The sequence below is a fragment of the Danio rerio genome, chromosome 11 (assembly GCF_052040795.2).
Source record: "Danio rerio strain M-AB ecotype USA chromosome 11, GRCz13ab, whole genome shotgun sequence".
NCBI lineage: Eukaryota > Metazoa > Chordata > Actinopteri > Cypriniformes > Danionidae > Danio > Danio rerio.
The window spans coordinates 8,281,768-8,308,183 of NC_141031.1; the positions used below are offsets into that span (position 1 = coordinate 8,281,768).

Sequence of the window (26,416 nt, forward strand, 5' to 3'; positions counted from 1 at the left end):
GGGGGCACCTGAATTGCAAATTGTTTACGCAATACATACAACACAATGCAATTTGACCACATTCTGGTAGTTTTTAATTTACTATGAAATGAGAAACACTGTTTATTTTTAAATTATTAAAATGCATGTTTTAGCGTGTATGTTTACTCTTGAGTGACAATAATCCCCACTGTGAAATACATGGACTCTTCCGGAGCGCACTGACTCTTAGCAACAATGTTTGCATCCGGGTTCTTTTTCAGATGACTAATAAGAGTATTTATGATATATTTATACATGTTATATGTTTTAAAGTAAATAAACAGTAATATTTCCTTTTTAATATCTTATTATTAACTAACATTAAATTTATTAGTGAATAAACATGTCAGAAATTTTCAGCACCTGACTAAATTTAAGCAAAAATGTGAGGAAAAATAAAGTACATGAAATAGAGAAATACTTCCCCTTATATGTGTATGTTATATATTTCATGTACTGTACTTTACCTACGTTCATAAACTAATTTATTTTGTAAATATAAATTTAATATAACCATCGATATAGTCTATTCCGTCAGTTCTCCGCTTGATGGCGCCATATATTAAAATACTTAGCAAAACCTATTGATTTTTGAAACTAGAGTTGTACATTTAAAAAATGTACAGGGGGAACAACAAAAACTAAGCATGTACATTAAGTATTTTCTTTTTCAGCAGTTGAGATGTCTTAAGAGCTTTAGGACTACTCTACACTGAATTTAGGTCAATGCCAAAAGGTAACAGTTTGGTAAGTACTGTACAGTTGGCATACATTTTGTTTTGCGAATGTGGTTTTTTCCAAATGAAATAAGGATTTGAGTTATTTTGTTCATTTCCAATAATCCAGAGTTGCAATCCATAAATAGTATAATTTTATTAGTTATATAGATTGAATATTATTGTGTAATTGCAACTGAAAATAAATGGATGATTGTTTTTGGCTTCACTGCACAAAAATAACACAAGGCTGACAATGCTTAAACTTATCCTTCTAATAAAATCATTGCATGAATAACATCTATGTATGCTAATGTTTAAAAAAAAGGTTTCTTTTACTTCATTAGGAATTATGCTTTTTTTTATATCTGAGCAAATTTTTGGGGAAAATTGAAAGGAAAGCTTGTTTTCATTTATTCATTGCTATTAGAAGAACACTTTTATCTGCAGTTAGGATTTTCATAATATAATTGTTTTTATCCTATAACATTTTTTTTATTCTTGATAAGAAGGCTCTGATAAGCTCTGGAAGAGAACCAGATGCATTGGCTAACAGCAGAAGACCACATCGGGTGCCACTCAGAACATCAAACAGAGGCTACAATTCGCACAGGCTCACCAAAAGTGGACAACAGAAGATTGGAAAACGTTGCCTGGTCTGATGAGTCTCAATTTCTGCTGCTACATTCAGATGATAGGGTCAGAATTTGCCATCAGCAATATGAAATCATGGATTTATTCTGCCTTGTATCAACAGTTCAGGCTGGTGGTGGTGTAATCGTGTGGAGGATATGTTCTTGGCACACTTTGGGACCATTAGTAACAATTGAGCATCATGTCAATGCCACAGCCTACTTTTTGTTGGCTGACCATGTTCATTCTTTTATTACCACAGTATCTTTCTGATGGCTACTTCCAGCAGGATAACACGCCATGTCATAAAGCGTGAATCATCTCAGACTGCTTTCTTGAACATGACAATGAGTTCACTGTACTCAAATGGCTTCCACAGTCACCAGAACTCAATCTAATAGAGCACCTTCGGGATGAGGTGGAAAGGGGGATTCGCATCACGGATGTGCACCCAACAAATCTGCAGCAACTGCGCAATACTATGATGTCAATATGGACGAAATCTCTGAGGAATATTTCCAGTAAGTTGTTGAATCTATGCCACAAAGGATTAAGCCGGTTCTGAAGGGGGTCCAACCCAGAACTAGTAAGGTATACCTAATGAAGTGGCCGGTGAGTGTATCTTTTCAGTTTTATTAAGGTCAAGTGAACAATAAACAACTTTTCTATAGGCCTGTTCAAAGTCAGAAGTGTTAATACATTCAGTGTAATTAAATAAATCCCCTAAATGATTAAATAAGTCTATAACAAAAATGAATCCTTTTCATAACCGTCCCAGGCGCAGTGGGAAGCACAATCGCCTCGCAACAAGAAGGTTGCTGGTTCAAGCCCCAGCAGGTACAGTTGGCATTTCTGTGAGGAGTTTGCATGTTCTCCCTGCGTTCACGAGGGTTTCCTCCGGGTGCTCTGGTTTCCCCCACAGTCCAAAGACATGTGGTACAGGTGAATTGGGTAAGCTAAAATTGTCTGTAGTGTATGTGTGTGCGTGAGTGTGTATGGATGTTTTCCAGTGATGGGTTGCAGCTGGAAGGGCACCTGCTGCGTAAAACATACGCTAGATAAGTTGGCGGTTCATTTCGCTGTGGCGACCCCAGATTAATAAAGAGACTAAGCCGAAAAGAAAATGAATGAATAACTATTCCAAAATAAGGACTCGTTTTTGAATAAAAATCCCTGCTGAAAAATCCAGCTTAAACCAGCCTAGGCTGGTTGGCTGGTTTTAGCTGGTCGAAACCAGGCTGGTTTTAGAGGGGTTTTGGCCATTTCCAGGCTGGTTTCCAGCCATTTCCAGCCTGGTCTTAGCAGGTCAGGCTGGAAAATTACCAGCTAAATCCAGCTAAAACTAGCTTGACCAGCTTGGTTTAAGCTGGACATAACTGGTTTTGGCTGGGCTCCCAGCCTGGCTAGGTTGGTCAAGCTGGTTTTAGCTGGTCATCTCCCAGCCTGACCAGCTAAGACCAGGCTGGAAATGGCTGGAAACCAGCCTGAAAATTCCCAAAACCCCTCTAGAGGTTTAAGCTGTTATTTTCAGTAGGGATGTTGGCAGGGTTTACTACGTTACATCTTGATTAGCTTTAATGAATTCATAGCCTTTTTGGCTTATGCTTTGATCGGTTTGATTACAGGAAACTAGTTTATATCAGTAACTAAGTCAGGACTATAATACTGATTAGCCTAATGATTGTAATCATTTTATAGAGAGCATAACAGCAATTGCTAATCTAAACATAAAGGCTAATCGTTTTAGAAACCTTTCTCACAGATAAAAAGTTAAAGCATTAGCCTTCAGTACATCTCATCAAGTTATATGGTTAGTTAAAGGAAATTTCATTGCATTGATATGTAATATAGCTGAACTGCAGCTTTACATTGTTGAGAATAAGTATGTCAATATGTAGCATGCTAGTTTTCACAAGTTATCTCTCAGTGAAAATCAATACATTCTCCTTGGTGGCCTTTGGAACCTATGTCTTTTTGTTTTCCTCCACTGTTTGGGGTGTTGAGCAAAGGGCCTGATGACCCATGTTTACTTCATCATTTGCACAGAATAGTCTACTCGAACAGGAAGTATAACTAGCTCAGCTGGTGGTAAGGCAAACACTTGAATAGAAATCTAAGCATCTAAAACAGGAAATGACTATGACATCTCTGTGCTGCAGACAGTTGAGTTGAAGAGCATCTGTGGTTATCAACAAATTTGAAAGTTTCTTCTGTGTGAACAGCGCGTGTAATGGCCCAGCCAAAGGATCCACACTTTGGCCATTCATCAGGCACTAACTCTGCCCTTCAGAAGCTGGACACTTTAGCTAGCCGTTTTTTTTACAAATGTCGAAAAGGAAACCATGACAAAGGACTGGAGAATGAGGGGCCGCATGTGTCAGAGCACACTGTCCTTTGGGATACAGCAAGTAAGTGCCTTCATTAAAATATTGTAAGCATTGCTGTAATGATAATATTAAAAAACAAGCTAATGAGTGTGGTTTCAATACACTAAAGTAATCCTTTCCTCTTGAAATATGTAACTCAATTTAAATATCGCTGATGGACTTTCTCAAATTTGTTATAGAATATAACATAGGGGTTTTATTGTAATTTGCTGATGAATGTGAAGTACAGTGTGTGTTAGCCTTGGTAAATTGCATGTTGTACACTTTGAATGTTGTCAGACACTCTGTGGTTTTAACAGGAAGAGATTATTCATTTACTCAAAGTCTGTAATCACACTGATAGTCCACCCAAAAATGAAATTTATGTATTCATCTACTCCCCCTTCACTTGTTTAAAATCTGTTTGACTTCCTTACATTTAACACAAAAGATACTTTGAAAAATGTTGCAAACCTGTAACCATTGACTTCCATTATTCCTACTTGAAAAGTCAATGGTTACAGGTATTCAGCTTTATTTAAATTTTTCATAACCCTTTGAGTGAGAATAAACATTTTAAATAAATAAATTGAACAAGCAGCAAAAGTATTGTGAAGTGTCTATAGGTGTTCTGAACAATTACACAGATAAGAGTAATACAGTGTGATTACATAAAACCAGCAACAGCAAAACAGATAATATTATAATAATGAGACATAGGACGTTATTGATACTATTCTAAATGAGATGTAAACCTGCCCTGTTGTGATTTTAATATAGTTAACAAGTCCGCAGCTACTGTATAAGGCACAGATGTCCAAAGTAGGGCCCGCTGGCCAAAGTTGGCCCATTGTAACCTTTGATTTAGCCCACCATCCCATCTGAGATGAGAAGTGAGTATGATGGAGAGGGTTGGGATGAAGGCCTTTAACACAGAGATCATGATTTCTAATTTGACATAACCTTTTTTTTGTTTGTTTGTTTTATTGCTGAGCTACAAAAAAAGCTAACTGAAATTAAATGTTTCAATTAAATGTTGTAAATAAATGTGATTTTTAAAAATGTAAGTACTGTCACTCGATGAATAGTGCACTATGCAGAAGATATTGGCAAGCAAATCAAGGCAAAAACTCGTCTTATTATGTTATAAATGAGATTGTTTTATTTTTATTGTAATAGGTTCATTATTAAATGTAAAAAAAAAAAAGTATTAGTTAATATAAAGTAAGATTTTCTGGTCTTTTTAAAATATTATTAAATAATGTAAAATAGGAAGAGATTATTCAGTTATTTAAAGTCCGTAATCACACCGACAGTCCACACAAAAATGAAATTTACGTATTCATCTACTCCCCCTTCACTTGTTCCAAACCTGTTTGACTTCCTTACGTTAAACACAAATGTTGCAAACCTGTAACCATTGACTTCCATTATGTTTTCCTACTTGAAAAGTCAATGGTTACAGGTTTTCAGCTTTATTTAAATTATTCATAACCCATAAAGATTCATAACCCTTTAAGTAAGAGTAAATATTGCATATCCATTAAAAAAGACGTTTGCTGCTTGTTCATTCAATCTATTTGTATTTGTAAAAGCATTTAAGTTAACTTAATCAATTTGTGGTGGAACAACATAAAGAAATTGTGTGGAACCCAGCATTTTTTTACCGAGTAAATGTTAATTTTTGGGTGAACTATCCTTTTACAGTTTTGCATTGCCTGTATTAAAACATGTACATCAAGTTTGCTAATTGAATTAGCTTTCCTTATACAAGGGGTTCCCAAACTTTTTCTTATGAAGGGCCAAAAACCAAACTTGATTGAGGCTAGTGGGCCAAAGGTAAATTCCATGGGAAATTTTCGAATTTATTTTTAAAAAGACTAGAAAACCTTGCTTATATTAACTCGTACAGATTTTTTTTTTTTACATTTGAAAATGAACGTATTAAAATAAAAACAAAACAATCTCATTTATAACAGAATTGTCTAGCTTTTGCCTTGATTTGCTTGCCTATGTGGGGCGACGCAGTGGCGCAGTGGGTAGCATGTTCGCCTCACAGCAAGAAGGTCGCTGGTTCGATCCTCGGCTCAGTTGGCGTTTCTGCGGTTTTCCTCCGGGTGCTCCGGTTTCCCCCACAGTCCAAAGACATGCGGTACAGGTGAATTGGGTAGGCTAAATTGTCCGTAGTGTATGAATGTGTGTGTGTATGTGTGGATGTTTCCCAGAGATGGGTTGCGGCTGGAAGGGCATCCGCTGCGTAAAAACTTGCTGGATAAGTACCGCGGTTCATTCCGCTGTGGCGACCCCAAACTAATAAAGGGACTAAGGCGACAAGAAAATAAATGAATGAATGCTTGCCTATGTCTTCTGCATAGTCCTCTTTCCATCGAGTGAAATCAGATTTATTTACAACATTTAATTTAAACATTTAATTTCATTTAGCTTTTTTGTAGCTCAGCAATAAAACAAACAAAAAAAGTTTACGTCAAATTAGAAATCATGATCTCTGTGTTAAAGGCCTTCATCCCAACCCTCTCCATCATACTCACTTCTTCTCTCAGATGGGATGGTGGGCCAAATCAAAGGTTACAATGGGCCAACTTTGGCCCGTGGGCTCTACTTTGGACATCTGTGCCTTATAAAGTAGCTGCAGACTTGTTTATAGACTGCCTTGCACACAGCTAGCGTGATGTACTTGACAAAACTCTATTAAAATCACAACAGGGCAGGTTGAATCTCAGTTAGAATAATATCATAAACGTTCTGTCTCATTATTATAATATTATCTGTTGCTGGTTTTATGTAATCACACTATTACTCTTATCTGTGTAATTGGTCAGAACACCTACGTATAAACACTCCAAAAATACTTTTGCTGCTTGTTCAGATTATTTATTTTAAATGAGTTGAAACAACACAAACACAAAGTTTTTTTTTTTTTGTTTTTTTTTTAGGGGCAACTTAATTGTTTTATGTTCAATTCTCTTACATTTGTAAACAAAAAATGAGTTAACTTAATCAATTTGTGTTGGGACAAGAAGGAATTTTGTGGAACCCAGTATTTTTTTACAGTGAAGCTATCTGAATTCAGTGTAAATTACATGAGTATCACTTGACCACTGTTGTGGGACAACAGAATCAGAATGAATGAAAATGAAGTCATATAGCTGACATGTGTCTGATTGTTGTGATGAGTCAGAAGCCATTGGATGCATTTGCAAGCTATATTAAGGTACAGACACCAATATTGTGTTAATGATCTGGGACAATCCAAAATCAGGTCAATAAACAGGCAGAGTTAGAGGCAGAGAACAATCACAGACGCTGAAACAGGCTAAGGGGTAAGGAATATATGGGGGCTTGGGTGGGATGAAAACAGAGGATTGCTATTACTTATTTTTGTATGTATGTAACTTGTATCTGCACAAAATGTTATTCAAGAGTTCACACTCAGCATGATGATTGATTATAAAGCTTGTTTGGCATGCTGTCCCGAGAGAGAGCCCTGAGCTCATAAGATTCTCGAGCCCAGGGCTCCCTCCCATTTGCAAGGCGAGAGGGGAGTTTGAGCTCAGGTAGATCTTGTGAACTTCCCTGCTGTAGTAGCTAATGAACAGATAGTGATTGCTCTTAAGAGATAACTACTTACTAAGAGCGTGTCTATGGTGCTGATTTAGATTAGTCAGTTACCTTAAGTTGCATGTTTTTGGACGGTGGGAGGAAACCGGGGAACCCAGGGGAAACCCACGTGAGCACGGAAACAATGGCTGCTTTGGTAAGGACTAGAACCAGAGACGTTCTTGCTGTGAGGCAACAGTGCTAACCATTGAGCCACCGTGCCACCCATCTAGGAAAGGAGGAGTAGGGGTGGAAGGGGGGATTCTTCAAAACGAAGATGGCTGTCATATGGAACTTTATAGTGGTTTAGGAATCTTCTGATTGGTGATTTATGAATTGAATAATGCGGGGCCGGCTGCAAGCAATCATAAGCCCTTGATCCTTTCGAAATTAGCTTATAAATAAACTTCACATAAAAAATGGCAAAAACTTTGATATATCAAGCAATAGCATATATTGAACATAGATAAAAGAACAACGCAATATATAAATTGAATATTATGCAAGATAAAATATGCTAGTTCCTTCACTCTTTTCTTTTTGTCTTGTTCTCTTTAGTGAAGGAAACTCTGGCAAAAGCTAAAGAGGATTTCTTGAACAAATGGGAGTGCCAGCAAAAGGTACAGTGCGGGAGCTTCATCAAGATAAATGTATCAGTCAAAGTCTCCATCAGAACTAATTGTTGACTTTGATTCTGCAGAGCACAGCATGTCTAGATGACTTTGACAAACTGAAAACTCTCGGCACTGGATCTTTTGGACGAGTAATGCTTGTTAAACACAAACAGTCAGAACAGTATTTTGCAATGAAGATTCTGGACAAACTAAAAGTGAGTATACTGTAAATTCTCTTACATAACTTAAGTATTTGTTTTTTTATCTTCTGTAAAATACATTTGTTTTGTAAATTAAACTAAGCTTATTTTTTTCTAGTATCTGCTAAATTGAGCATTCTGAACTTTCTGTTTCTGTACACACTGAAAAAGCTTTACAAAAATGCTTATGTCAAAAGGAAAGACACTATTATTTTGCTTAACTCTTGCTTGTTTAAAGGAAAAACTCACTTAATTTTTTTTATTAAAACAAAACATTGGGCCCTGTTTTAATAGTCTAGGCACAAAGTCTGCAGCGCAGGGCGCAAGAGCATTAAGGGTGTGTCCGAATCCACTTTTGCTATTTTAAGGACAGGGAAATACTCTCTGCGCCGCGTCGCATGGTCTAACAGGGTTGAGCTTATTCTCTTAATGAGTATAGGTGTGTTTTAAGAATAAACCAATCAGAGTCTCATCTTCCATTCTCTTTAAGAGTCAGTTGCATCGCTCCATGACACATTTACTATTTACATAGCAGACTTTGTAAGTGGAAAAAACACTTACAGCAAAAGAAAAATTAGCCTCCTCTATTCAGCCTTTATTTTTCACTTTCTTTCATGGATAAGAAAACAGTGTTGTACGCTCTCCACTAAACACATCCATTAGCCTACATAATTAATTTTGTTTGTTAATAAAATAATGTAATATAATATAATATAATACTATGCAATATAATATAATATAATATAATATAATATAATATAATATAATATAATATAATATAATATAATATAATATAATATGATATGATATAATATAAAATAATATAATATAATATAATATAATATAATATAATATAATATAATATAATATAATGTAATATAATATAATATAATAAAATATAATACAATGCAATATAATATAATATAATATAATATAATATAATATAATATAATGTAATGTAATGTAATGTAATGTAATATAAAATAATATAATTTAATATAATATAATTAATATAAAATAATATGATATGAAATAATATAATATAATATAATATAATATAATATAATATAATATAATATAATATAATATAATATAATATAATTAATATAATATAATATAATGTAATATAATATAATATAATATAATATAATATAATTAATATAATATAATATAATTAATATAATATAATATAATATAATATAATATAATATAATATAATATAAAATTCATTCATTAATTAATTTTCTTGTCGGCTTAGTCCCTTTATTAAACCGGGGTCGCCACAGCGGAATGAACCGCCAACTTATCCAGCAAGTTTTTACGCAGCGGATGCCCTTCCAGCCGCAACCCATCTCTGGGAAACATCGACACACTTATTCACACACACACTCATACACTATGGACAATTTAGCCTACCCAATTCACCTGTACCGAATGTCTTTGGACTGTGGGGGAAACCGGAGCACCCAGAGGAAACCCATGCGAAGGCAGGGAGAACATACAAACTCTATACAGAAACGCCAACTGAACCGAGGTTCGAACCAGCGACCCAGTGACCTTCTTGCTGTGAGGCGACAACACTACCTACTACAATAATATAATATAATATAATATAATATAATATAATATAATATAATATAATATAATATAATATAATATAATATAATATATTGTAATGTAATATAATATAAAATAATATAATATAATGTAATATAATATAATATAATAAAAATGAACACTCGTTTTCGTAAATACTTGCACTAAGATTGATGGCATTCATACGACAATTCATTCATATCATATGTTTTTTATGATAGCTATTATATTGGATTCTACTATTGGATTCTTCTTAAATATAGATTCAAATATTAAAATCACATTAAGCATCAATTGAATTTTTAGCATTGAATTTGCTCGATTCCCATTTTGAAATTAAAGTAGATAAATAAATGTCTTTTTTGGCGGCCTGGGTTTGTGTTTCACATAGTGTGCTGAAAAATGGTACAACCTTACATACAGAGCACAGAGGAAACAGAAAACTTCCTCTGCTCACAAGATCCAACCACAACGAGCAGCCACACGATGATGTTTCCACAGTTGGACCGTTTAAGTGCCATAAAACAAAAACAATGTTATAACATGAGAGGATGATGCATGAAAACTTTAGCTAAGACACATGCAAAAGTGATCACATACTGTACAAATCATAATGTATGATATTATAGGTGTGTTTTTCATTTTAATTTTTATCTAATACAAAAAGAAAAAAAGTGTGTTCCGCATATGTTAGTGGGCTTTACAAACCACCTGTAGAAACACTCTTTTCCCTTTTACTTTTTCTTTTAGTAGCTGCTAAATCAGTGGTTTCCAAAGTGGGGGGTCGCAGGATAATGACAGCGGGTCACTTGGTGATTTCCAAAAGTCAAATATATTTTATCAAACTATTAGAGTTACCATATTTTATCCTATAGAAGATTAAAAAATAATAGTTAATAGTGACATACAAATAATAGCATGCAAATGAACAGCCATCAGCCTTTCAATCATTCTTTTCACGGGATTGGTGTGTTTATGTTAAAGACACAGCAATAGCATCAGCCGCATACAGCAGATTGATTTTATAGCACCAGGCATAGGCGTCGCTAGGCCTATTTTAGGGGGGCTGAAGCTGTGAAAAGTGTGAATTAGCCTGTAGGTTTAAAAACAATATATATATATATATATATATATATATATATATATATATATATATATATATATATATATATATATATATATATTTATTCATTTTCTTGTCGGCTTAGTCCCTTTATTAATCCGTGGCCGCCACAGCAGAATGAACCGCCAACTCATCCAGCACATTTTTACGCAGCGAATGCCCTTCCAGCCGCAACTCCACACACACATTCACACAAACACTCATACACTACAGACAATTTAGCTTACCCAATTCACCTGTACCGCATGTCTTTGGACTGTGGGGGAAACCGGAGCACCCGGAGGAAACCCATGCGAACGGAGGGAAACATGCAAACTCCACACAGAAATGCCAACTGAACCAGCTGGGGCTCAAACCAGCGACCTTCTTGCTGTGAGGCGATTGTGCTTTCCACTGCGCTTGGGATGGTTATGAAAAGGATTATTTTTTGTTACAGACTTTTTTAATCATTTAGGGGATTTATTTAATTACACTGAAATTATTAACACTTTTGACTTTGAACAGGCCTATAGAAAAGTTTGTTGTTCACTTTAGCTTATTTAAACTGAAACGATACACTCACCGGCCACTTTATTAGGTATACCTTACTAGTTCTGGGTTGGACCCCCTTCAGAACCGGCTTAATCCTACGTGGCATAGATTCAACAATGTACTGGAAATATTCCTCCGAGATTTTATTCCATATTGACATCATAGTATTACGCAGTCCACACAGAAACGGCAGCTGAACCGAGGATCGAACCAGCGACCCAGCGACCTTCTTGCTGTGAGGCGACAGCACTACCCACTGTGCCACTGCGTCTCCCTATCTATATATATATATATATGTATATGTATGTATATGTATGTATGTGCATATATATATATATATATATATTTATGTATATATATATATATATATATATATATATATATATATATATATATATATATATATATATATATATATATATATATATATATATATATTAATTAATAAAAATTATTTTTATTTATTTTTTTTTCTCATTAGGAGCTGAATGTTACTGAATGTTAATTCAGCCCAATGTTACCTAAGTAATGTGAACAACCGCTACACTGATCTGGGCCACACACCTACCATCCACAACTGGCCTATAGTTTGCTGTCATGCATGCAGTGCCATCACTGCCATGCATAGCCGAAATTTGGCTAATGTTATGCATGCCAGTGTCCGTTTGCTATGTGGGAATACACTCTTAGAAATTAAGGTACCGGAGTTGTCACTGAAGCAGTACCTTTTTAAAAGATACATATTTGTACCCAAGTAGTCCACAATGGTACCTAAAAGGTGCATATTAGTATCCAAATGGATCTAAAAAGTAGCTTTGAGGTGTCATTATAAACCCTTCAGGTACAAATATGTAGCTATTGAAAAGGTATTGCTCCAGTGACAGCTATTACTGAGAGTGTACCAGTCTCTTTAGGTGAGGTTAATATTAAATTAAACAAAATAAAAATGACTGTGAAAATGATATGGCTGTTAGACTGTTATTTTGTGTTGTTAATATGCTCGTGTTTGTAATGGCCTATTGTTGTGCGTGCAGTCTTTCTATATTTATGACCACCTCTGAGGAATTTATAGGTCGCAAGTCACAGGCATTGTTGTTTTGCGTCTGCGGGATGAAATGTTTGGGAAAGTTTGCTATATACCTAAATGTAATGCTGTTCTTTCTTCTTGAATTCCTCCAACTGTTTAGTTTTAATCCCATGTTTTATCATTTTTCAGGTGGTGAAGCTGAAACAGATTGAACACACATTAAACGAGAAGAAAATATTACAAGCGGTCTCCTTTCCTTTCCTTGTAAAACTTGAGTGCGCTTTTAAGGTACCGGATGATTTATTTATTTATTTATTTATTTTTTGAAGACAATGAATGTCTAATGAATATACAGTGGAGATTTAAATTAGGAAGGAATCTACAATTTTCAACATTTTAAGCTTGCTGCTAAATCCTATTTAAAATTCAGAGTAAACATGCCATTCTGGAGCATATTTCATGAGTTATAGATTCAAAGAACAGCATAAAATATTTGAGGAAAACAACCCCAATCCAAAAAATTAACAAACACCTTCAAATCATGCCATTTACTGGTATTTATCTTGCACCCAATAGTGATTTCACTAACTGTCGGACAAAACCTGTTTAACAGCAGCTTGACTGACACGTGGATGACCTTTCAGCCAAAACAAAAGAAACGGATCAATCAAAATCTTTAGTTTCTAGAATATTGCATGTTTACAATTCCACTAACTAATCACTGATTGAATCAATAGATTGAATGCAATTGTTGATTGGAAGGCAACATGCTGTTCCTATACCAGATTCTTTCTAAGTTTTGCTGCTGTAACTTTCAGAAATTTTGGTTGTTGTATATCTTCATATTAACTAGGGGATGTGACACTGACAACAGAGGTGCGGGTCCACATGCAGGTTTATTAGAATGATCAGGCAAGCAGTGGTCAATGCAGGAGCAAACAGATGTATGAGGGCAATCCAGAGCCGTAGTCAATTAACAGGCAGATGGATACAAGGCAGGCAGCAAACAGGATGAAACAAATAAACGAGGCAAAGGATCAAAAACACGGCAAAGGCGGACAAAGGAAACGCGTTGTAGTGTCACAGATAACAAGACTTAGCAATGAGTGTTTCAATGTGAGCTGCATATATGTGTGTGTTATCAGTACTTGAGCAGCATCAGCTGTGTGTATGCAATCAGTCAGGGTCAGGAACCGGTTGTGTGTGTGTGTGTGTGTGTGTGTGTGTGTGTGTGTGTGTGTGTGTGTGTGTGTGTGTGTGTGTGTGTTGCATGACTGAATATGTAGTCCATTTACAAGCAGATTTGTAGTCCTATGTATGTGTGTTTGTGTGCGCGAGAGTGTTCGTGTGTGCGAGAGTGTTTATTAGCGACCTCTGGTGGTTGGATCGCTGGTGATCATGACCTGATCATGACACATATAATATATGTTCAAACTGCTTATTTAAATTGAGCTGAAACAACAGAGTTGTTAATTTTTTTGAGATAATTTAATTATTTATGTTTAATCCACATAAATTTGATAAAACAATGAAGTAAACTTAACTTAAACAATGAAGTTGTTAAAGTGCATGGTGTTGCTGTAAGTATAGTTCCTAAATAAATTAAACAACGAAGATTACATTATTTCTGAAAAAGATCTATAAAATAAGGGGTTCATAAATAGTTTTATTTTTTTTACATTTTGATCTCCACCATGAAAATGTCAGGTTTAAAGCTTTTGCAAAAAATGCAATATTGTTACATAAAATTAAAAAATATTTAATTGCATTATTGTTTTTATATGTCAATCAATAATTTCTTTAACAGGATAATTCAAATTTATACATGGTCATGAGATATATCCAAGGTGGTGAGATGTTCTCACATTTGAGAAGGATTGGAAGATTCAGGTAAACAACTTAAAAAGCATGAATAAATCTATTGATTGTGTGCATTTAGCCCTCGACTTAATCAAGTTTTGCTCTCTTTTATTTTCATAGTGAACAGAATGCACGTTTCTATGCGGCTCAGATTGTTCTGACGTTTGAGTATCTTCACATGCTGGACCTCATCTACAGGGACCTGAAACCTGAAAACCTGCTCATTGATCATCAGGGATACATTCAGGTGTGCAAGTCAATTATTTATGAACCAACCTCAACAAGTGAAAAATTTCTGAAAGAGATCAAACCTCCGACAGATAAGGAAAAGTAACTCAAAAGCCATATTACATTATTTTTCATAAAAAAGTAACTAGGTAACGCAACTAGTTACTCTTTGGGGGAAGTAACTCAATAGTAACTTTCCCCAACACTGATCTCAAATATGTTAATGGGGCATGGTTTCTCATAATTGTTCGAAAAGAAACTTCTCTGAATTTTCTCAAAAAAGCAGGAGACAAAATATATATATATATAATAACAGACAAACAGTCAAATAACATACAAAAGTCAAGACAGATGGCAAGAATCAAAAATGAAAAACTATGCAAAAAGACCAAAAACACAGGATAAATGCTTTGAAATGAAGCAACAGCTAAACAAGACTCAGCATTAGATGTGTGAATGAAAAGTGTATTTGTAGTCCAAGTAATTAATGATAATGTGCATCAGCTGTTATGCCACGGTCACACTAGAAATTCTGTTGTATAGCTCTGCAAAAAGGGGTGGGATTAAACAATATAATTCGACATTTTAAAAAACGAGTGATTGGTCCATATTTTGAAAATCTATACAGAGAGGTCATGTTATGATCTTCGATTGGTCTCACACCGTAACATGATGCCATTTCACAGGTCAGAGTTCATCAAGCTTCAACTTTGCAACATAGTGAACTGCAAAATTTCTGTTGAGTTCACTTGCGAAAAAGGGGCAAAATGTGGAGTACAACCATCACTTAAGTGTAATCAAAGTAAACTTGATACTGGTGTGTGAATGTTGGGTATGATGGGATATGTAGTTCAGGTGAATGACAGGGAGTTATCTACAGTGATCCGAAAGGGCTGTTGATCATAACATGTGTTTTGAAAAGAAATTAAGGGAAAAGTCATTATGGCTATGCGCTTCTACCACGACGTTACACTTTTTTGGGGGGTTTTGTTTTACTTGGTTTCTGGAACCGTGTATTGCTGAACTCGTTTTCCAAATGAGCCTGTGTTGTTATTAAATGGTTGTCTTACAATGAAATATTATATTCACTGTTGTCTTGTTTTCAAACTTAGTTTACTCAACATTAACATATTTATTTCAATGATGTTTAGGTAACAGATTTTGGATTTGCCAAAAGAGTCAAAGGCAGAACTTGGACATTGTGTGGAACACCAGAATACCTGGCACCAGAAATCATTCTCAGCAAGGTATGAAAATATGGCCAGTAAGTTAATTCACCCTGAAAAGAAAATATTGTGAGTCATTTACTCACCTTCATGGCTTTTCCAAACAGGTTAGAAAACTATTTATTTTCAAAATGCAAACATAAGTCTATTCCACTAAAACATTCAGGAAGAGAGTGGATGGGCAAAAATCTCTAAGATTTCATTAAAAATATTTTTACTTGTATTCTGAAAAAAGCATCTAATCAAATCTGGGGGCTAATTCATAGAAGTCACTTAGAAAAAATTAAAATAAAAAAACTGACTTAAATGAACCAAACTAAACGTCCAGGCTTAAATTGGTTCCATAACAGCAAGTTGAAGATCATTTGATCTAACTAATTAATTTAAATAATGTAATTAACTGCTCGTGCACGTTACTGTCGTGAAACCTTAAAGGTTGAGCATTGATTATGTTGTGTGCTACTATGGCAACTATGAGAACTGAAAGAGCTCAGCTCAGCGAGTACAGTGAGTGAGCCACATTTGTTTTTAGAGTTTAAACATATAGGGCCATATCATACACCCGGCGCAATGTGGCGCAAGGCGCGATGCAATTATTGTTTGCTAGTTTCAGGTCGCGCAATAGTCGTTGTGACGTTTTGCAGCACGCTGAATAATAAATAGCAAATGCATTTGCGCTCATATGTGCACCCATAGGCGTTTTCGTCTAAAAAGAGAGGTTTTATCATACAACAAACATATGTGCTTAAGGCTTTCCTATCAGTAAGAGTCAACAAGAACAGTGGACCAGACAATATTTGTGGTTGCACACTTAAAATCTGTGCAAGAGAATTAAGTCCAATTTATGAATACATTTTTTATAGATTGTTTCCAAAACAACATGCACCTAAGGTTTGGAAGGTTGCTGTGGTAGTCCCTGTATCCAAATCCAACTCTGCCCAAACTTTAATGAATTCAGACCCATAGCCTTAACATCAATTGTGATGCACATTTTTTAAAAGTTTGGGTTAAAATTTAATTTGAAATATTAAATACAAACGTATTCAGTAAACAGGGAAAAAAATCTACGTAAATATTAAAATTATTTGAAAAAAATGGTTTAAATGTTGTAGTTTGTATTTGTTTCATTTGGAATAACTTGTTTGAATTTAATATAGTTAATTTCTAAATAATTATATATATATATATATATATATATATATATATATATATATATATATATATATATATATATATATATATATGCGCTTTTACAGTGCTTTTATTTTGAACTTACCTTTTCAAAGAATACTCATTTGTTTTCTCATTTTCTTTGTTAGGGCTACAACAAGGCTGTTGACTGGTGGGCACTGGGTGTTCTGATCTATGAAATGGCTGCTGGATATCCGCCTTTCTTCGCTGATCAGCCTATTCAGATTTATGAGAAAATCGTGTCTGGCAAGGTCAGAATAATGTTTAAATCTACAGTTAATTAATAAAATTGTGCAACACACAGGCAATAAACTATTTATATTAAACAAGATTCCTACATTAAAAAGGTGTTTAGGACACCTTTCACAGGAAACTGACTGCTCTAAATGCATGTTTCTTGTTTTAAACCTGATATGTAAATTTTACTTTTGTAATATGTAACCGTTTATTTTGCAAATAAATATAGCTAACGTTTCTGTAACATTTACAATATTAAAATAAAATGCATTGTATCTGATGCTTTAGTTGATGTAACCTAATTAAATCTGCATATAAATGGACAGAATACCCGCTGTGAAGTTTTGCCTTAACAAACAAACACAAACGCCTAGGCCTACGCATATTAAAACTCATCACCACAGGGTTATAAATGGGTGTGAGATCATCAAATGTGTACACCGTTTCAGTTTCATATCAGTTTTACAGCGGACATGAACATAACCAATATACCACCAAAAGCAATTTATGTCTGCTTAACCCTGCAAACATCTTAATAACTGCAACTAATCTTTAAACTTATCAGATTAACAGTATTTAACTATATAAAACAGCTTTTTAATGAGTGAATGCTTCTTTGTATTTTTGAGATGGAGCTTGCTTAATCAAACATCTGACACCCTGAACATTATGTAAAAATGGCTTGCCGTATTTTTTTGAAAAAACAATGCTTAATAAGTGTGAAAATGATACATGCAAAAATGGCTTGCCATATCAGTAAAAAATATGAAGTTTAAGTCAAAAATTGCTTGCCATATTTTGAGAAAAATAATGCTTAAAAATTATTTATTGGAAAACTATAAGTCTGATAAACCTTAAAGATATAGCAACAAAATCTAACCCATCTAAATACAGCTTTTGGCCAAATTTGGGGCTTGTATAATTTTTTTATATGCTCGGATTATAAAAATTTTATATTTAACATTTTTTATTAAAAATACAATAAGTCTTATAGGCATGAGAAGATATAGCAACAATCTTGAATGTAGAAAGCACATTTTGACCACATTTGGGTCTTGTGGCATGAACGGCCTAGGAGAAGATACGTTTGTTTTCAAGGACAGAGTAGCATAACAGTATGTTGGCTTTCTCAAGCCAATATAATCAGCCACCAAACTTTTTTTTTTTTATTGTCGCCGGGGCTCCTTTATTCTGACAGTGGTCTATTTGTGACAATACAAACTTGGCCTTAAGTAGAAACACACTACTAAACTACTAACTTGCCTAAACCAAAACAGACCTGTCACAGCAAAAAGTAGTCAGCCAGGACTACATCAAGAACAAACTTGCCAGTCAAGACCAGTCTATAGCAAAAAAAAAATGCACCAGGCAGCCAGAATGGTTTTGTAGATTTGACAGAGCTCTATTATCTTCTCACCGATACAGAGAATGAGCCGACAGTGCCACATTTTAGCCAGACTAGGCCCAAAAGTGCTTGCAATCTATACTCACTGGCCGATCCTGTCAGCTAAAACCAGAAACTGAGGCTCCAATTCACACAGACTCACCAAAACTGGACAAAAGAAGATTGAAAAAACGTTGCCTGGTCTGATGAGTCTTCAGATTTCAGCTGCGACATTCGGATGGTAGGGTCAGAATTTGGCGTCAACAATATAAAAACATGGATCCTGTCCTGTATCAATGGTTCAGGCTGCTGGTGGTGATGTAACGGTGTGGGGGATATTTCTTGGCACACTTTTGGCCCATTAGTACCAATTGAGCATCAAACCACAGCCTACCTGAGTATTGTTGCTGACCATGTCCATCTCTTTTGACCACAGTATACCCATCTTCTGATGGCTACTTTCAGCAAAATGTCATAAACCGCGAATCATCTCAGACTGGTTTCTTGAACTTGACATTGAGTTCACTGTACTTAAATGGCCTCTACAGTCATCAGATCTCAATCCAATAGAGCATCTTTGGGATTTGGTGGAACAGGAGATTCACATCATGGATGTTCAGCGAACAAATCAGCAGCAACTGTGTGATGCTATCATGTCAATATGGACTTCTCTGGGGAATATATCCAGTACCTTGTTGAATCTACGCCACGAAGGATTAAAGCAGTGCTGAAGGCAAAAGGGGGTGTACCTAATAAAGTGGAATAGAGAGCGTATAATAGAGTGTAAGATAGATCTAACCTATTATAGAAAGTACAATGATATTTATTGGATGTTTCAGATGCAAGTCAGTGTAGAAGAATATTGCCATAAATTCAGCATGGTTTTTTGGAGCTAAACTGATGAAATTGGAACACAATGGCTCAAATGGAGGACCCCTCCTTTAGCTAGTTCATAACACCACTACCTCAGAGTATTTTGGTTGGCTAAAATAGTGTTTTGTGTGTTTACAGTTTGGGCCTGTCACAAGGTCAGGTTAAACATTTTTTGTTTGCATGGGTTTCCTCCGGGTGCTCCGGTTTCCCCCACAAGTCCAAAGACGTGCTATAGGTGAATTGGGTAAGCTAAATTGTCTGTAGTGTTTGTGTGTGAATGAGTGTGTGTGGATATTTCCCAGTGATGGGTTGCAGTTGAAAGGGCATCCGCTGCGTAAAACATATGCTGGATAAGTTGGTGGTTCATTTCGCTGTGGTGACCCCTGATGAATAAAGGTACTAAGCCGAAGGGAAATGAAATGGACAGTAGGAGTATTTAATTTATATTCTTTTAAAAACAATCACTCGCAAAGTGAAGTTAGCGGTCTATTCTTGGGAAGTAATTGAGGACTACCTAATCTCATATCCCTCCTAATGCTTATTGACCAGGCGGGAGCCTTGGACTCATCTGTCTCCGAGCTCAGGGTTCTCTCCCGGGAAAGCATGCCAAACTTGCTTAAATAGTCAAGCATTTTCAAAGTGTGAACTCTTGAAACACGTATGCTGCACAAATCAAATCATTTAGTATTTCTTAATGTTGATCAAAACAATAAAAAAAATCCCTACATAATCCCAAAATACAATAAAAATTAAGTAGGGAATAAAGTTAACAAGAAAAAAAGACTACCATTGCAAATAATGAATGACAGAAAAGTGCAGAGTTTCTAGAGATCTGCTGATTCTACAACATTGCGCCGGTCTTTGTGTTTGAAATTGAACTCTATCAATGTTACGTCATCATCTGTGATTATTTCATTTCCACAGGTACGATACCCCTCACACTTCAGCTCAGACTTGAAGGACCTTTTACGCAATCTACTGCAAGTGGACCTCACAAAGCGCTTTGGCAATTTGAAAAATGGAGTCAGTGACATTAAAAACCACAGATGGTTCGCTTCCACAGACTGGATTGCAATCTATGAGAAGAAGGTGTGGCTTCTTATTCTTTAACTCCTTATTCATGCAGGTTTCTACTTTTGAAATGTCTCTTAAATGCTTTTTTACTGCTGTAATTAGTATATTTTAAGTATCTGTACTGTATAATAGTATGTTTTACATTAAAAAACCTTTACTTATACCTCACTACATTTCAAAACAAAACAGTGTACTTTTTACTCCACAAGATCTCCTAAATGAAGTCGAGTAAAAGGTTATCTTAAAAGGGAGAAAATGTCACCAACTGTCAACTGCTCAGAGACAAGATAGTGGTGTTTAATTGATGAAAAAGTTGGATTTTATCAGTTATCCTTTTAAATTAGTTCATAAACTGCACTGAGCAAGTATCCCTCACTGATTCAAATGATCCATTCAGAGTCTGTTTGCAGTAAATGGTTCACTTATTAAAATGATTCGATTAGAGTTAGTATACAGTAAACAATGATTCGATCAGAGTTGGTCTCCAGTAAATAATTCAAAAGATCCATTCAGATTTACGCTGTGTTCTATTTGGATAGTCTCATCCCAATGCCCTTTTCCCTTTGAAGGGTTTAATAATTTATAAAGGGTTATAATATTATACTATAACAATTATACAAATTATAATAATAAAAATTCAGCAACCCTTTAAGTATATATATTTTTTTGTCAATTTCAATAGACATCAGGTCAGAACAGTTGTACTTCCCAAACATTATACAGACATAAAATACCAGCAATTGCTGGTGTAATCTTGACATTTATTTTCAAAATCCCAAACATTAACATTTTCACATTATCAATGTTAACAAGTTCAATCAGCGTTACTTGATATTTACTTTCGCTAACAGATTTTGATTCCATTGACCATCCTAATGGACAGATATATAATAAAAAAATCTGATCTAAAGCTTGCAATGTTACAAAAGATCTTAAACTTTAATTAGTAAGTACAATCCCTATTTTTCACATAATATGAAATATTGGCAAACATATTAATAGATCTGAATAAAAACATTGTAAATGTGACTTACGTCTGTGTCTGGAGTGAAGTGGTGCCATGCTGCTAGTTAGTGTAGCTTTTTTTTTTTTTTTCAAATTGCAACATGCCAAGCCTCACCGCCATTTGATTGGATGACAATTGCCCACTCTATTGGACTGCAAATTAGATGTAATGTTCAGGAACAACAAAAACATGGGCTAACGTGAAATCAGTTGTAATAAATGAACCATGTACATATTTAAAATAAGTGAACTTAGGAGTTCTAAGTAACAGCAGAATCACTTTAACTACTTAAATACAACGTATCACTTTTAAAGCCTGGTTTATACTTCTGTGTCAATTGATCGGCGTGACTCACGGCACCTGCCTTGTGCGTAGTCGTGCATTTATACTTTTGCATGCTGCTTGTGTTGCTCTGCAATAGCACTTTTTATATGTTCCTCTGTGTCGAATTTCTTTCTGGGTGTTCAGTTTTTTTCTGAACGCTATCTCAATGTACAAGTAGCTAAAACTCGCTGGTTCAGAGGCGAGAACCGGCGGATGTGACACAACTTCAATCATAAGGTAAACACAAAAGACAGTCTGATTAATTTACACCATTTAATTGAAAACAATAATTTTAGTTAGCATTTAACAATAAAGCAAACAAACAGACAAACAAAGGGTTACATTAAACCTCTCTTCTCAGATGGGTAGGGCAAATCAAGGTTACCATGGGTCAGCATTGGCCTGCTGCCCATATATAGTTTGGGCATGTCTGATCTAGAGCTATTTCATGGGACTTGACACTTTTAAACACTCGCTTCAACGGGTTCATGCGGCTCTCGGTCAAGCCCACAATAGCCACAGTAACCAGGCCAACCAGTCACAGAGCTTGTGCTCTGCGTCGTTGCAATGTATAGTGACATTTTTTGAGAGGTGTGCATCAGTTGGCATCAGCAATGGCGAGCCTTAAGGCTGATTTATACTTCTGCGTGCTGTTTGTGTTGCTCTGCAATAGCATACAATATACTTCCTGAAATGCTAGCTGGCAGCAGGTTTTAATGTTTCTCAGTGTGGAGTTTCTTCGTGGGGTATTTAGTTTTTTCTGAATGCTACAAGTAGCTACAACTCGCTCATTCAGAGGCGGGAACCGGCAGACGTGCAACAACTTTAATCATAAGGTAAACATCATAAGGTGAACACTATACAAAAGTTTCCATCTGGAGCTCCTTCACAAGACTCGACACTTGTAAACACTCACTCCATCAATCATGCAGCTTTCAGCATTGCTCATGCTCGTCACTGATACCAAGCCAACTAATCTCAGGGCTTACGCTACTTGTAATAATAATAATAATGATGATAATAATAATAATAATAATTCCTTACATTTATATAGCGCTTTTCTGGGCACTCAAAGCACTTTACACAATGGGAGGGATCTCCTCATCCACTGCCAATGTGCAGCATCCACCTAGATGACGCGACGGCAGCCATTTTGCGCCAGACCGCACACCACACAGCTGATTGGTGGAGAGGAGACAGTGATGAAGCCAATTGAATATATTAAACCCCTACTCTTTTCGAAGGACATCCTGTGATTTTTAACGACCACAGAGAGTCGGGACCTCGGTTTGACGTCTCATCCAAAAGACGGCGCTCACTGAGCAGTATAGCGTCCCCATCACTATACTGGGGCATTAGGACCCACACAGACCGCAGGTTGGGCGGTCACTAACACCACTTCCGGCAGCAACCTAGCTTTCCCATGTGGCCTCCCATCCAGGTACTGACGGGGCCGATACCAAGCCGACCAATCACAGAACTTGCAATTTGCGTCGTCGCAACATGTAGTTACATTTCTTGAGTGGTGCACATAAGTGTCTGTGTAAACAACGGTGAGGGCTATGAAAAGCACAAAGGCTGTGCTGGACCATATGTGTGCGCTTGACCCAGAAATCTAAATCAGCGTTTATGGCAACTGACTTAATTTTTGTACTCCAGCATCACTGATATATATTATTTGTATTTCTTTCAGGTGGATGCACCCATCATACCAAAGTGCAGAGGGCCTGGCGACACGAGTAACTTTGACGAATATGACGAAGAAGTCATACGGGTATCTGTCTCAGAGCAATGTTCAAAAGAATTCTTGGACTTCTAGAGTCACTGTAAGAGCTTAAAGAGGAGTTCCTACAGATACTTTGTTTTGTTTTGCAAAAAAAATTATAAAATGAATAAAAAACACATTCATGGGTGAATCCAAGAACATCACTTGATACATGGCTTCATTCAAGGAGACTTAAGCAGTGATCTGAGTAGAAATACACCAATTTAGTGTACTGCATTATTGAAGATCACATGCCATTTTTTTAAGCGATTCTGGTGAAATTTAGAGATTTAAATAATATTTTCCTTGTGTCCTTTTTTAGTTTTATACCAATTAATTTATAAAACGAATATGCTATTGTTAATTGGGTCCCACTTTATAATAAGTGGCCTTAACTAATATGTACTTACACAGGAATTAATAGTTTGTTACAATGTACTTATTGTGTAAATACATGTATTTACTGTGTACTTATGCTTGATTAAATACATGTATGTAATTACATCTGTAATTAACTTTAGTAATTACATTTGTAAATACACTGTTGAACATCCCTTGCACCTTAACCCACCCTTAAACCTGTCCATACCCAACCTCTATCCCAACTCAAAAGCACCTCAAGTATTCTCAAATACATTATAAATACAGTAAGTACATTGTATTTATTTATTTATTTTATTTATTTTTTTTATGTAAGTACATAGTAGTTAAGGACACTTAATATAAAGTGGGGCCGTTAATTGTTCTTAAGTGTTTTATTTTATGTAAGAACTTTTGGTGTTTGCAATACAAAAATACATGTTCATTATATTAGGTGAAGCTCAATAATCCATTACACATGGCACGTGTGTGTTCAGAAATATGAAAGGTGCAATGTAAAACAACATATTTTGAATGCTTTTATCCACTTCTGAGGCTACACAGATTTTGTGAAGCAATGGTAAAAAAAAAATCAATTAGAAATCCCCCTGATAAATAATTTGATGTCTTGAATGTCCCTGAAATGGTGATAAAAAGATGAGAATCAGCAAACTGTTATTTGTCTTCCTATGACCCATATGAATAGATTTATTTTAGATGTGTATTATAGCTGCTACAGAGATTATACTGTACGATTTTGAGAAAGATTATTTTGAACATGAATAAAATAAAATAATTGACCTTGCTTTGTGACATCCACCTGTTATTATGGACTTTTGCTTGTCTGTTTGTGTGAAGGATTTTACTTGGCTGAGGGATCACCCAATCACTATTCATTCACTCTGAAGTGAAACCTTTATGAGATTAGGTATATTGGAAACCATTGACTTTTATATTTGGTATAATGGTTACAGATTTATAGCTTTCTTCAAAATATATTTTGTGTTCAGCAGAAGAAAGAAACTCGAAATGAATTGAAGAAGAGTAAAAAAGAAAGTAAATTTTCAATTTTCGGCTTAGTCCCTCTATTAATCTGGGGTCACCACAGCGGAATGAACCGTCAACTTATCCAGTATATGTTTTATGCAGCGGATGCCCTTCCAGCTGCAACCCATCACTGGGAAACATCTATACACACTCATTCACACACATACACTATGGACAATTTTAGCTTACCCATTTCACCTATACCGCACGTCTTTGGACTGTGGGGGAAACCAGGTGACTTAAATGAAAGTTTTGAAAAGTTCAAGTTAAATGCTTTAATTGTACTTCTGCCTCCTTTTACCTTCTCATGAGAGCAAAAAAGCCTCAACTTACCTCACTCTCCCCTAGATTATATAAAGACTGGTGAAAATAATATTGTTTGATTATTTACATAGCAAGTTAACTGTTAGATTATGACAATTGGACAGCCATATCTTCTCTGGGCCGCTTTAGGCTCACAGCCACTTTAGCCAGAGCTAACGGTGCCAAATATTTGCAAAAAGTGGCCCACATTTCTTTTGGGATAACTGGGCCAAATTTGCCATATCTTCTCTGTGCCAACTATAGGCTCAAATCCACATTAGCCATAGTTTACTGTGCCGAACATTGCCAAAAGTGGCACACAATTTGTTTTAAGATAACTTGGCAACATTTTCCATATCTTCTCTGGGCCACCATATACTAACGGCTGCATTAGCCAGAGTTTACTGTGCCGAATATTTGCCAAGCTGGCCCACATATGTTTTAAAATAACTGGGCCACATTTGCCATATTTTCTCTGGGCCACATTAGACTCCCAGATTACCCTTAAATGATTATGCCACATTTGTCCTCCATCATTTGCGCCAAATATATCAATTTCCACATGGGCCACATTAGGCTCGCATTCAGATTACATTTTGCCATAAAAGCCAAATCTTTGACTTAAATGGCCCATACATGAATTTGAATCTTTGGCCCCCCCCCCTTTGCCGTTGTACAGGTGGGTCACTTCGGGCTCACATTCATTTTGTCTGGGCCGAAGGAAGACCACCAGTGCCGCATAACTGCCTAAAGTGGCCCACATTATGCAATCTGGGTAACAGTTTTGGCTTCTTTGGAAAATAAATAAATAAATCTAATAAAGCTATTGAAGTCTCAATCAAAATCATTGATAATTGCTATCCAATAAATACTAAACTAGCTAAATTTAATAACAATATTTCCCCTAAATACTCATTTTGTACTCACTATGATGAAACACTAAATAATTTATTTTGGGAGTGTACTTACTGTAAAGTGTTATAGGTTGACTTTTTTTTTTCAATTTCATTGAAAAATTATTATCTCCAAAATTTTGTATTTCCTCAACAAAACTTGTATTCTTTACTCTCTGAACTATTATTAATTTATTGTT

At 35.5% G+C, this 26,416-nt stretch overlaps 1 protein-coding gene across 51 annotated transcripts; it reads left to right on the forward strand.

Annotated features, from left to right (window-relative positions):
- Positions 1 to 183: 183 nt before the first annotated feature.
- Positions 184 to 24,784, forward strand: prkacba (protein kinase, cAMP-dependent, catalytic, beta a). Of its 51 annotated transcripts, none has more exons than XM_087271983.1 (15): positions 184 to 406; positions 696 to 768; positions 1,247 to 1,436; positions 1,633 to 1,982; positions 2,149 to 2,207; positions 3,593 to 3,778; positions 7,913 to 7,974; positions 8,055 to 8,183; positions 12,635 to 12,733; positions 14,253 to 14,335; positions 14,426 to 14,552; positions 15,685 to 15,780; positions 17,079 to 17,201; positions 20,369 to 20,533; positions 23,542 to 24,784. In XM_087271983.1, the coding sequence occupies exons 6-15, from the start codon at positions 3,601 to 3,603 to the stop codon at positions 23,665 to 23,667; spliced, it is 1,188 nt and encodes a 395-aa protein (XP_087128109.1). In that variant the 5' UTR covers positions 184 to 406; positions 696 to 768; positions 1,247 to 1,436; positions 1,633 to 1,982; positions 2,149 to 2,207; positions 3,593 to 3,600; the 3' UTR covers positions 23,668 to 24,784.
- The last annotated feature ends 1,632 nt before the right edge of the window (positions 24,785 to 26,416 follow it).